General features: G+C 34.9%; 2 protein-coding genes across 8 annotated transcripts in view; one reads left to right on the plus strand and one right to left on the minus strand.

Annotated features, from left to right (window-relative positions):
* The window catches only part of LOC129791102 (uncharacterized), a 14,410-nt gene continuing 147 nt past the window's right edge, over positions 1–14,263 (plus strand). Inside the window, exons 1-4 of one of the 3 annotated variants that reach the window (XR_008750666.1) lie at positions 1–144; positions 219–659; positions 1,672–2,191; positions 2,274–3,081. Coding sequence is in view for 1 of the 3 variants with exons in the window: in XM_055829048.1 (XP_055685023.1) it covers positions 66–144; positions 219–659; positions 1,672–2,138 (987 nt within the window). In the remaining 2 variants the exon portion in view is untranslated. Of the gene's footprint in view, positions 145–218; positions 660–1,671; positions 3,085–14,263 lie in introns of those variants that run through there. The other 2 variants (XR_008750667.1, XM_055829048.1) reach the window with 2 other exon arrangements.
* Positions 9,432–14,263, minus strand: part of LOC129791061 (uncharacterized) — a 24,408-nt gene continuing 19,576 nt past the window's right edge. For all 5 annotated transcript variants that reach the window (XM_055829009.1, XM_055828986.1, XM_055829001.1 and 2 more), the window contains 2 exons: positions 12,092–13,047; positions 9,432–10,143 (listed from right to left, as the gene is read on the minus strand). In XM_055829009.1, coding sequence (XP_055684984.1) covers positions 9,874–10,143; positions 12,092–13,047 — 1,226 coding nt within the window. In that variant the 3' untranslated portion in view covers positions 9,432–9,873. The remainder of the gene's footprint in view (positions 10,144–12,091; positions 13,048–14,263) is intronic.

Raw genomic sequence — 14,263 nt, forward strand, 5'->3', positions numbered from 1 at the left:
TCCCAGGTGTTGCGCTAAGGGGGAGATGTTTTTTTCTCAAAATTTGTTTTGATTTTTGTGAAAAGATGAATTTATTTTCATTTTTATTATTGTATTTCATTTTAATTGACTTCTTCTGGAATATTTCCTGCAGCTATGCACGATGTAAGTGAATCATTTTACTATTTCTCTGAGGGATTTGTGAATTTTTGTTTTGTGATAAATCTGCTGCGTTTCAGACCAACTCAATCACAACAAAGTCTGCCCCTCGAGCAAATTGACCAAGATTTATCAATTTATATCAAAACCGGATCCCCTGACAACCACCCCGTCGCGGGCGACCAATGTGAGGTACACGTGGAACACCTGGAAGAGTGTTCGGGATTCGGATGATTGCTCCTTCAAGGTGCAGACAAGTGGGGGTGGGGGAATCTACATTGTAATCACACGTCTGCACCTCCGGCAGAACCCGTCTAGTCGAATCTGTACGGATTTCCTGCGGATTCGCTTCAGCAATGGCACCAAAACGGACAGAATTTGCGGACGAATTACACCCCAGGACGTTGCTACCTTCACCGACTCCGGAGGGGATGTTAAACTGTACCTGGTCATTGCGAATCACATCCCCCTGGAGACAAATGAGACGCTGGAGATTGACATCGTTTTCACGGAATACTTTGGTGAGTCAGTCAGACAAATTATAATTTCCTAGTGCGTCACGGAAAAGTTCAGCATCTCTGTGAATCATGAACTGAATTTACCTTGAAGAAGATTATTTTTTAGAGTTCTCTTAATTGGATAAACTTCTTAATTGGGGTGCTTGGGGGTCGTCAGGGGTTGTTGCTCTTTGCCTTTGATATTTAATCTGCAAAGCTGTTGGGAGGAGCTGCGGGAGTGAAATGTGAAGGAGAAATGTAGATTTTCTTTATCAGAAATCGTTTTTATTTTATTTATTTAGCTGTTTTTTTTTATTGATTTCTTTTAAAGAATTTATAAGAGTAGATATCGAATTAATTAAATGTTCAATTTAATCTTTATTTTTCAAAGGAATTTTCAGAACAATAAGTTTGTTAAGCAATGTGGAGGATTTTTTTTGGGGAAGAAACTCTGCATCTTTTAATCGATATAATGAGTTCTGTTTGTATGAATGTACGTGCATTTTTGCGCCTTTCCCCAAACATATTTTGGCTATATAACATAGCTACATACAGTACGCTACATAACAGCTGAAAACAAAAGAATAGAATCATAAAAGTCCTTCAAACTTTTTACAAAAATCCTTGTCCATCATTTTGATATTTCCTTTTATTCTCTCACGTGCGAATTTCACTTGTTCTAATTTTTTTTCAACTGTTTTTTATTAATTTAAAAATTCTAGAGAGCCTCAATTTTGCTCTCAACTGTATGTTGTACATAGAGAGAAAAGTTTCCTTCTGTATGAAACAATTTATATGCAGATTTAATTAAATTTTGTGCAGAAAAATTGGAATGGGGTGGAAAAGAGTTATTGCTTCGTGTTATGTGTAAAAAAAAATCATACATGGGAGGTCTGTTGTCCTTGTTATTTATCTATCCTGCACATTCGGTTGTTATTTACGGTTTGTGGAAAATAATAAAGTAAAAAGGATTAAAGTTTAAAATTATTTTAAAGAGAAATATTCAAAAAAAATATTTTTTGATTTATTTCTTCAGGATGTAAAGGCGACTTCGCCACCGAATTTCAATGCGAATTAGGAAAGTGCATTCACAAAGCCTTTTTAAATGATGGCACCAACAACTGCCCTACACCGCACTGCCTTGACGAGGAGATTGGGTGCCTCAGTCATCCGGATATGGAGGCACATGATGCACGGGCATCGAAGAAAGTGATTGTTGGTGGTGTAATTAGTGCAGTAGTCGTGCTCATTGGTTTCACCATCTGCATCCTGGCCATTTGCAAGTTTTCCGCCTGCATGAAGGGCCCCCGAAGACCAACGAATCTCTACGAGACGACCCAGCACAGACAGCCACGTGTCGAGGTGCAAGAATTAAGTGCAATTGGAAACATATCAGACACAGGGCTTCCAGCACCAAGTGCTCCTGCGGCATTTGTTATTGAGGACCAGAATAAGGATCCACCGCCGCCATCGTATGAATCTCTCTTCCCCGACAGAAGTTAGCGCGTCCTAATTACTCAGAAAACACACACAAAGCGCCTGGTAGAGACAGAGAGGTATTTATGCATTTTCACACCCATTTGCAAGAGTTATTATACCACGAAATTTTCTCACTATATTAACCACATTGGTTGGTAGTGCTCTAGGTGTACGAGATAGGCGATCAAATAATGATGTAAATAGTACTTAATAATATTACGCATCGATATCATCAGTGATGTGCCTTTCCACGAACAAATTTTTTTTACACACATCAAACACCTTAAAATTGCGGTGGAATGTGCGAAATTTGCGCACGCACAGGGTGAGGTTGGGATGGGAAAAAGAGGGAAAGTCACGCAAGTATGGTAAAATGTGTACATTGAAGTGTTCTTCAATGTAGTAGCAAATTGCTTTTTGAGGTAATTCCCTCACGCGATTTTATTTCAATATTCTATCAATAATTTATTCTCAAAAAAAAAGTTTATTTTAAATGGATTTTCCACATTTTCTCAATGTGATTCAAAAAAAATGTACTGGTAAGCTGACCAAGCTTACGAGAGCTGTGTTTCTTTCAGTGTACCAATTTTGTGAGAGCAAACTAGAACGCAAATTAATTTAAATACGCGCAAAGTCGGGAGAAGTTGAAAAGTCATCCCCCAAGAAATCTTTAAAACGCCATATCTCGGGAACGGATCCATAGATTTTCGAGTTTGAGCTATCGTTGGAAAGGTCTTAACCTCAACTATAATATATTAAAATATGAAGTAAATCGATAATGGCATTTTCGAAATATTCGAGTTCGAAATTTTCGAAAATTTTGATTTTGACTTTAGCGCCTCTCGCGGTCATTTCTCGAACTTGCAATGTTCCAGACATTTGTAGGGCTTCACGAAACCTTTCATTTGCACTTGAGTTGATCAAAATCGGACTTGTAGAAACCGAGATATGACATGCCAACTTTGGAAGGCTCTATCTCGAGAACGGAGACATAGATTTTCTTCATTTTTGGCATGGAGCTAGATAATATGGTCAGCTATAACATATCAAAAAATGAAGCAAATCGATAATGGCGTTTTCGAGATATTCATCGAAAACTAATCGAAAATTTTGTTTTTGATTTTTGGCCCTCTAGCGGTCACTTTTGAAACTTCTGATGTTCTAGAGAGTTATAGGGTTTGTTGAGAGCTTTCATTTGAGCCCGGGTTGATCAAAATCGGTCAAGTCGTTTTCGAGTTATGGTCGATTTTCGATGAAAAATTGTGGCGGCCATATTGACTAAACGGCTTGACCGATTTTCGAAAATGAGGTATCGTTGGAAAGCTCTTGATGTCCCCTACAACATATAAAAATTTCAGATTCTTAGCTATTACAGGGGCTGAGATATAGCGAAAACAAAATTTTGAGGTTATCCAAAATGGCGGACGCGGGGGTGGGGGGTAAAATTTGACATCATAATCGGATGTCTTCCAGTCGATATTTAAACTTTGCCATTTACCGCAAGTCTCTATCTATTACCGTTCTCTTGCAATTTAGCGTTATGTTCCGGACGGCCGGAAGGACGGCCGGACGGACGGCCGGACGGACGGCCGGACGGACGGCCGGCCGGAAAAAAATTTTTTTGGCGCATACGTTTTTTGGAATGTGGGGACCCTAATTCGTGCTCATCCCAAGTTTGAGCCCGATCTGACGACTTTCGATTTTGCCCGGTACACAAAAGCTGTGTCTGAAAGAAACACAGCTAAAACATTAATACCTACTAAAATTCCGTTAGTATACGGCTTTTAATGTATTTTATATTTTATAGTATTATACAACTTAAATATTGAGCATTATTGTTGCTTTTAAAATAAAAAGAAATTAAGTAGATAATAAAGAATTTTTTTTACACAGAGTCTCATGAAAAAAATGAACAAAATTATGCTCTCAAATGATGATGGTTTCATATTAAATAAATGATCTATCAAACCTTTATGTCTTATTAGGGATAAACATAATTTAAGCTCATTTTCAGAAGTGATTTGTAATTTATTCGTATACGCTTTAAACAGCATAATGTTAAAGACCTAAAAGAAGTGATGAGAAAGATAATAATTTAAAGCAGGAACGTGCCCATTGCAGCGAATTGCGAGCTTTCCTGTGCTAAATGTTTATTTAAAGACAAATATGATTGAATGCAATCAAAATGATGATTCCCACACGCAAATAGAGAATGTGCACTTGCCTACAATTTATTCTGAAACAATAAAAAGGCAAACACGGATGTCTATTTTCAGAATAGAATGCTATTCGCTGTAACACGTTCTGTTTTATAGTTTAAAATAAAAAAAAAAAAATTCTTTTGGATCTTGAATAAAGCTCCTAATTGATATAATTTTTAAATTAGAAGTTAGAATATGGAATGAAAACACAGCTGTGCTTTATATCTCGAACTTTCTACTTAATTTTAGTTCTTTTATTATTAGTTTCTTAAAATTCTGAGACTGGCTGAAAATATTGAAAGATGATTTTGCAATTAATCTGATAGATGTAGAATTTTGTTTTGATTTTAAAATTTAATTTAAAAATATACTCATACAATTTATTTTCTTTATTTTTTAGTAGATTTATGACAATTTATGTTCCAAAAATAAAGAAAGACTCACAGAACAGTTTATGCCATGAAGAATGCCTAGTTAGTTTCACTTTAAAGAGTCTTCAAGAAATAAATGTGACCTTAACATAATTTATTAAATCGTAAAAAGCTTCTTGATCAAAATATATATTTAGAAAAAAGCTCTCTTTTCTAAAAGCTCTACCTTCCTAACTTTCAACATTAAAGTTCTAGGGCTAATGCTCAATGCAAAAAAAATTATAAAATATATTTAAAAAAATGAAGTTAGAGCATGTTTTTCTAAAATCATCTTTCAATACATACTTTAAGCAAATATCTAAAACTCTTAATGGCTCTGAACAGACGGCGGCGACTTTTGGTTGACGTCTCCGCGAGGTAACTTTTTTAACATTAGGAGGTCACTTTTTTGCGCAAAGTAACTTTTTTTTGTGTGCAAAAAAGTTAGAAATATGGGAAAATGCATTGAAGTGCCCCCGGAGGGCTTCGCATATGCTCTTAATGCATTTTCTAGGCGAAAACTTGCACAATTCTGTTTTTTTGTCACAAAAATCCGATTCATGGGAATCTATTCCGAGAATAATTTTCTATCCGTGAGAATCATTTTCTATCCGTGAAAATCAATTCCTATCCGTGAGAGTCTATTCCTATCCGTGATGATAAAAAGTATCCGTGACGCCTAAAATTGCATCCGTGACGCTAAAAATGTATCCATGATGATAAATTTTCTATCCGTGAGAATCATTTTCTATCCGTGAGAAAAAATTTCTATCCGTGAGAATAATTTTCTATCCGTGACAGTCATTTTCTATCCGTGAGAATAAACTTATATCCGTGAGAATCTAAAAAGTATCCGTGACGCTAAAAAATGTGTCCGTGACGCTAAAAAATTGTATTCGTTACGCCTGAAAATGTATAAGTGATGATAAAATGTATCCGTGACGCCTAAAATTGCATCCGTGACGCTAAAAATGTATCCATGATGATAAATTTTCTATTCGTGAGAATCATTTTCTATCCGTGAGAAAAATTTCCATCCGTGAGAATAATTTTCTATCCGTGACAGTCATTTTCTATCCGTGAGAGGCTATTCCTATCCGTGATGATAAAAAGTATCCGTGACGCTAAAAAATGTATCTGTGACGCTAAAAAATGTATTCGTGACGCCTGAAAATGTATAAGTGATGATAAAATGTATCCGTGACGCCTAAAATTGCATCCGTGACGCTAAAAATGTATCCATGATGATAAATTTTCTATTCGTGAGAATCATTTTCTATCCGTGAGAAAAATTTCCATCCGTGAGAATAATTTTCTATCCGTGACAGTCATTTTCTATCCGTGAGAGGCTATTCCTATCCGTGATGATAAAAAGTATCCGTGACGCTAAAAAATGTGTCCGTGAGAATCTACTCCTATCCGTGAGAAAAAATTTCTATCCGTGAGAACCTATTCATATCCGTATAAAACCTATTACTATCCATGAGAATAAACTTCTATCCGTGAGAATAATTTTCTATCCGTGAGAATCATTTTCTATCCGTGACAGTCATTTTCTTTCCGTGAGAATCTATCCCTATCCGTGACGCTAAAAAATGTATCCGTGACGCTAAAAATTCTATCCGTGACTAAAAATTTTATCCGTGACTAAAAATTCTATCCGTGAGGATCAATTTCTATCCGTGAGAATCTATTCCTATCCGTGACGCTAAAAAATGTATCCGTGACGCTAAAAAATGTATCCGTGACGCTAAAAAATGTATTCGTGACGCCTGAAAATGTATACGTGATGATAAAATGTATCCGTGACGCTAAAAATGTATCCATGGTGATAAATTTTCTATCCGTGAAAATCATATCCTATCCGTGAAAATCTATTCCTATCCGTGAGAAAAATTTTGTATCCGTGAGTATCATTTTGTATATGTAAGAAAAATTTTCTATCCGTGAGAATAAACTTCTATCCGTGAGAACAAACTTCTATCCGTGAGAATCTATTCCTATCCGTGAGAATCATATCCTATCCGAGAGAATCTATTCCTATCTATTGCTTTGCGCAAAAAAGTCATCTTCAAGTGTCAAAAAAGTACCTCGCGAAGACGTCAACCAAAAGTCACCGTCGTCTGTTCAGAGCCAATCGGTATTGAATTACCGAAATGTCATTCAGCCTATGGGGTAGATTCTGATAAAAATCTTTTCTTTTCTTTCCTTACAATTCGTCAGTTATAATATTTTTGGTATTCTGGTAAAAATCTTAAAAGATTATGACCTTTTATTTCTTTCTTTAAACGGGTTTCTGAATGAAAATTCCTTTTCTAGGACTCTTTTGAAGTTCTTTCAGACTGTTTTCTGGAACAACTTGTTATTTGTTTTACTTTTATAATAAAAAAAACTCTATTTATCAAAATCCTTCAAAAAACTTTTAAGTTCCTAGAAAAGAAAATAAAAGATTTTTATCAAAATCTACTCTTATACATATTTAAAATTTTCACAATATGATTGAATAAATAGATTGAATAAGAATGATTTTTAGAACCTTTTTTTTGTTATTATTATTTTCTCTTTTTTTGTTTTTATAAATTCCAATTATTTTTAATTAAAAAGTAAATAAAAGCTCAATAATCTTTTGTATGAAAATTGCAATGGAATTTTTTAAAGAACGTTATAATCTTAAGCCAAACTAATATGCCATTAACATGCTAGCATAAAACAAAGCCTTAGAAATATTTTCATATATTTTAAGATAACCACCAAAGTATAACACTTTTCTTTAATATAAGTTTTCTTTATAAGCAATTAGTGCTATGTTGTATTACTTACATAAACATTATGTATTAAAATATTGGGCCATTTTGGAAAACGATTGAATTTTATGATTTCTCCTATTTTGCAAATGCTGCAATTTTATTTTTATTAAAAGTTCTTCAATAAATATTCCACCGCAATTTTTTTTCTTTCATCAAACTTTCACGAAATATAATCGCATAAAAAATGTACTTTACAATCTCACAAACACAAAAAATACAGCAGAATGGAGCAGAATGTAAATGAAACGCCCATCACTGGATATCACCCTGAAACTATATTACATAGATTTAGTGTAATTTTGACGGAATTTATTTAAAAGAGAAAAAAATACAAGGATTCATTAGCATAATGCGAAAATTCTTTGTTTTTACCCAATCAACGTCCACGCTGTCCACTTTCATGACCCCCGTGATCAATTTTGTGTGGAATTAAGTTTGTTGTTTCAGTGACGCTTTGCGAATAAAATAGACTGTGAAATATGACTGGTAATTTATTTTTCCTATGTCAACCAATTATAATTTTCATTTTCACCACGTCGTTTTTATTTTCACTTTTTATTGTCATTCCTTGATATTTTTTTTTCGGGGGGAGCAATTTGTTGAATCACAAACTTGTGCAGAGAAGTAGCTAAAAAATCACCATCATTCGTCGTGATGTTTGTCTTTTCACAAAATATCCCCCTCGTAAGATCTCCCGCCCAAAAAAAACGCACTAATATCATTTGCCGGAGAGCACAATTTGCGGGGCTTTGCGGGGGAATTTCTCTGTGGGTTTTTCATATCACTCGCGTTTAGCGTTTTTTCTACCTGTTGTGTGTGTCACAAGGCAACGGAGCTTTCACCTTCCGCGAGGTATAAAACTTGTAAAATGTACAGCAAATCGAACAAAAAGACCAAAGTTATTAAATCAACTTAATCTCTCGTTCAGGTTGAGGAGGGTACATTGTGGACAGTTTTGCTTAGATTGAAGCCACATGCAAAAAAAAACCAGCAAGAAGAAATTCCTTCCCACTTAATTTTCAATATGTAATTAATATTCTTTCTGGGGATTTACGCGTGATTGCCGTTGATTGTGCGGGGAAAGCTTTCCACAATGCTCCATATTTTGAAGAATTAGAAAATTTTATGGTCTTTTTTGTTGGACAATTTTTTTTTGCAAATACATACACGATTTTGTGAAAATCAGAAAGGCGCGAATTTCCCTTTGAAAATAATCTTCTGCGTGTGAAATCTCTGAATATCTTGGGCCCTTTCTTTAATTAGCGTAATTAACACAGTGTTGAGTGTTTTGTAAATTAAAAAATTTAACCTAGATATGCTCGGGAATTGTTAAAATTTGCTCGAATTGGGTTTCAAAATTGTCTATAAGAGTCAATTTTCAACTGGAATTCTTGAAATTTTATTAGAAGAATTCTAAAACTATTTCCTTAATTGAATCTATTCGACTTTTGTGAAAATAAAAATACTCTTTATGCTATTTTAATGCTTTCAAAGTTAACAAAGAAAATTTTCCGAATTATGCTAAATATATTACGTTCAATAGACAAATCTGGGTTCAAAATAGGCTTCATATTTACTCAAATAAAGTCCCTTAAACTTTCAGGATAACTCAATCAGAATTCTAAGGATTCTAAGTGTTCCGAAAAAAAATTATTTTCCTTCTTCCTTAGAATTGATTCCTCTTCTGCAAATATTTTCACCACGAAGTAGATTTTCAATAAATTTCCACAAAACTATTTGAATAATCCCCGCATGTGTGAATGGAATTTGAATGAATTGGAATTTAAGTGAATGGAATTTGGCAAGCAGAGAGCCTGTTGATATAGCAATGTCTCTGAAAAGCTGCAAAAAGCTGTACTTTATGACTTGTCCAAAAAATTCCCGCATGAAAATCCAACATAATGTTTTCACTTTTAATGTATTACACATACATACACCAACTATCGTCTCACCTCCATTTCAAATTTATGTTTAATGAGGGAAATAATCTCTGGTAGAGCAAAAGTGGAGAAAATTCTCTCAATGATGATTGTATAAAAAAAGCTTTATAAATTACAGTGCGTAATTTTTTTTTTGAGGGAAAGTCATAGGAATTACAATTAAAATTATACAATTAAATTACTTCATTATACACACAAAAAAATTAAATAAATAGACGAATCGATATTGAAAGAAAAACAATAAACTCTGTACAAAATTCTAAACATTAAAGCTTCTCAATATCAAGTCGTCTATTCTGGCAGGAAAAATTTGTAAAAGAAATCTAGAAATTATCTATCTAAATCTAAATTGCTAGGCACTATCAGTTTCTTTTTTTCGATGTAATGTAATCATTTATAAATTAGGTTGCTGGAGCAACTGAATTTTTCAGTGCTTCAATATCGACAGATGGACTATTTTTGTAGTTTGTTGAGAAGAAGGTGAGAGCTTTCATGAGTTGGTAGCTCTTTGACACGGGTATGTTGCTGTCGTAGAGTGTTCGGCTCATTTTGCAATCAACATAGAACCACCAATTGCACTTGAGGATCGATTGATCGAACAGGGTACTCTCGGGGCAGAGGAAGGATTTCATAATTAGGCCATCATCGGTGAGAGCGCAAACATGAAAGACCTGAAAGAAAGAAGAATGCATGAGAATTAAAAGAAAATAATTAATTAGAAAAAAATCTCCCAAAAGAGTGTCAATCGTATCCAAAGATTCTTCAGAGCGATTGATCCATCAGATAAATGCAGCAACCGCAGCAACTTATTCAGAAGCCCATCATTAAGCACTCTTAATATCCCATAGCGGCTTCTTTTAGATTTATTCACAAAATATATTGATTTTTTTTTATAATTAAAGCATCAAGCAGTGAAATGTCCACTCACAACTTCAAACTAAACACTCTATTAGCGCCTTTAGTTTTTTCGTCAAAGCACTTAGCATCTTCCAAGTTTTGAAAGGCAATATTTTTTTGTATCTCCTCCCAACTCTTCCTCATGCAAAAGACTTGCATAATGTGGACAAATTAAAAGAAAAAATAAAGAGAAATAATAGCTCAGAGAGTTACGACCAATCGTAAATCCTAAACATCTCACATTCAGAATTTATTTATGACAAATTAAACTTCCAAAAAATCCGTATTTTTATGATAAGTAAATCCGGAAAGATGCACGATAAATCCTCTTAGGTGGCAGTTAGAAGAAACAACAGCAAAAAACCTGCGTGGGAAACTTGCTAAAAAACTTTATTTTAACCTCTTTACGTCCCACTTTTGCGTGTAAAAATTTGCAGCTTTTGAATAAAATGGCAGTTAACATATTTCTCGAAATAATAATTAAAAGAAAAAAAACTAAATGGGGGTACATTAATTTTAACAAATAAATGGGCCATAAATGATATTTAATGTAATTCTTGGGAGTGCCTCACGGTAGATGATTTGATTGAATATTTTTCTGACTGATAGATCATCTAAGGAAATTTTTCGCGGTCATTATGTTAATAAATTTGTTATCTGATGTTGCTAATTTTTGTCACCACTTTTCGTTCTTGTAATTTATGTTTTGAAAAGATCAATGGGTTCGATGCTTAAATATAATTTACAGCTATAGTTGAAAATACGCGTGCCACACATTAGCCAAAAAAAAAACTTGAGATTCTTTTAATTAACTCTTGTAGAATTTTATGACTTTCAAGGGTCAGTAGGGGAACGAGAATGATTTACTGTTGACAGGAAATATTAAATTTCACCTCTGAAAGCTGTGAGCTTTCCATTAACTTTAAAGCTCTAACAGATCGTGAATTTTCTTTGATAGGAAATAAATTTTAACCTAGTTATGTCTATGAATGAAAATTCTCAAAATTCCGTACAAGAAGTTCTAAAATTCTATTTCAGATTGAATTTTATAGAATTTTGTGTGTAAATTAAAACGTTTTATTGTCATTCTTATGCACTTAAAGTCAATAAAGGAGCATTTTTTAACAGAGGCTCATCACATTTTGTCCAGAACTGATGAGGTTCATATTGGGCATTATTCAACGATCAGGAAACTCTTGAAATCTTTGAAATTTTTACTGAAATTTAAAGATTTCAAGCGATTTTCAAGGGTTTCTTGGTGCCAAATATTAGAATCTACGGAGCTTCATTAGAAATGTATTAAAATTATATTTAATTTGTCGCTAGTCAGCAGTTCTTTGGTGAAAATTACATAAATATTATTTTAATACATTTCTAGTTAAACTATCAGTTCCTAATATATGGCAAAAATCCTGAAAGGTTCAATTTCATCTTGTGAGCTTAATATAGTACAATGGGCAAATATGGGTTAACTCTTTAAGGACCGATTCGGTTTTTGAAAATACTTTATTTTGGCAAATTAAATTTCATTTATTGAGCCAGAATCAATGCAAGATTATGCCTTTCTTTTAAGATCAACAAAAAACCCAAAAATTAAAAAATCAAGATTTTTTTGCCAAAAATTTGAGCTTAAAAACAACTCTAAAAATTATTATTTTTTCATTCTGCCCGCTAGAATCATTACGGTTTTCAAAGGGTTAATCAATAAATTTTATTTCTTACCATACATCCCAAATTTTCATCAGCATACAGCCCCGGGAAATGCTTCTGATCGCCACAGTGGAAGGACGTGTGAGGGAGCTCAACGCGCGTCGTGAAGTTATCATCGAAATTTTTGTCATACCCCACAGGGTAGTACTCCTTGGGGGCATTCATGACTTTGTGACCTACATGGCTGGGCCTCTTGTGGGTGGGTGGTCGTCTTGTTGTCGTTGTCGTCGTCGTTGTTGTAGTGGTGGTTGATGTTCTAAGGCGGCTATTCTCGAGGGCGATTTTCTGTTCTAGAGCCATTTGGTATTCCCTCTGCCGGATGGCGGCCTGAATTGCTTCCACACTCACATTGGCCACAGCCGCGAGCTCTTCGACAGTGTGCCCCATGAGGTCAACTTTGGGTCGCGCGGTGGGCAGGGCGATGTCGATGCTCTTGTGACTTTCCTCTTTGATTGCCTGAGCGAAGATGGTGTTCTTCTTATTCACATCGTACTTTCGATCAACTTGACTCTCGGGCGAGAGTCTCGTCGGCATGTGGAGTGTCTGAAAGGCCGGTATGGTGTATAAATCGGAATTAATGAGGTTGTCTCGGATGGATGTGAAGTTCTGCTCCGGTAGTTGGTATGTCTTCTTCGTGAGTGACGCACTGGACAGGCGGTCGGGCTTCTCATCAGCACGCGGGATGGGCTTGAAGGCTGGAACACCTAGTGGTAGGGACATGGCTTCCGTCATGTGCCCGGGTTTCTTGGGATTCAGCACACGGGTCATGTCCTGCAGACTGGGTCGTGCTATTAGAGCTTGTGGTCGACTCAGCTGAATTGGTGGTGGTGACTGCACGGGTAGTTGCTTCGCACCGGGAAGTACTCCAAGCATTGCTGGCATTTGGCGGGCATTGGCCGATCGTCGCTTATTGCCCTCGAGCGCACCCAAACTCTGCTCGAAGCCAACATCATCTCCAAAACTCAAACCTGTTGGGGATTTTTTTGTGTTAAATTCCCCAAAAGGAAGAAATGTGGAAAAGAAAGAAAAGACATTGAGTAAGAAGATTTATTAGAACCCAACACCAAAAATAGAATGTTCAAGATTTTGTGCATTGTGTGCTGTGTTGATGGACCTGACCTCTTTTTCTCACAAAACTATGCCATCTTGTGTTCTGTTCCAGATCTTTTTTTGTCTTATTTCTCATGCAATGAACTCTTCTGTGTGGTTATTGCAAAAGCGCAAATGGGATCAATGTACAAAATATCCAATTCCATATACATTCAAGGTTCCTCGAGGGCATTAAATTCACCTGACGAATCTTTTTTTTTCCATGTCCCCCTCTCTTCTCACCTTCATGTGGCAGTTTTACAAATTAATTAGTATATTAAAATTTTAGAGAGTATGGCCTATGATGAAATGCTTGTTATTGTTGATGTATCAACTGCAATTACCGTGAAAATCACTCATGCCCCATGGTCTCTCTCGTATATTTATATTTTCTCCAAAGAAAAACATTCCATCCATACACAAGATTTATTTAAATTAATGAAAAAAAACCTTTCAAGATGACACTCGTTTGGCTTTACCGCAACAAAATCACCATTAAAGTGACGAAGAATTGCAAATTTTAAATAATTAGTAATTCACGCGAAAAAAAAGCACTTAAAGAGACAAAAATATAGTAAAGGTACAACATAGGTGAGAAATAAAAGTCAGAGGTTAATTTGGTGAACTGAAAAAAGGCCAAAAGTTGGGAAAATTGCAATGAAGAAATTGTGGTTGAACAAAAAAACCCCAAAGTATTACTTTATTATAGCTTATTGTGTGAAGAAGGCGCAATGAGTGAAGAGGTGAGATCTTTCGTGACTTCTTGACGTACCTATACATACATTTTATTGCTTTTGACCATCGACTACAAAATAGTTAATTAATAAAGAAAAAAAAAGAAAACCAATCGCTTTTCAATAAAATTTCATTGCGTTATATACAAATTTCATATTATTTGCTCTCTATCATAAAAATTTCACATAGCGTGAGCGCAAAGTTCGTCTTTTATGAAATTAAATTTTCACCACAGTGTGGGAAAGGATTTTTTTCTATGTAAGTAGTCGAAATTTACGGGCAAAAGATCATTTTTTTTAAAAGCTACAAAGCTCAGAGGGAAATTAATCTCTTTCTGAGGGGAACTACGTAAAATTATTC

Source organism: Lutzomyia longipalpis, chromosome 1, assembly GCF_024334085.1.
Source record: "Lutzomyia longipalpis isolate SR_M1_2022 chromosome 1, ASM2433408v1".
In the NCBI taxonomy this organism is placed as follows: domain Eukaryota; kingdom Metazoa; phylum Arthropoda; class Insecta; order Diptera; family Psychodidae; genus Lutzomyia; species Lutzomyia longipalpis.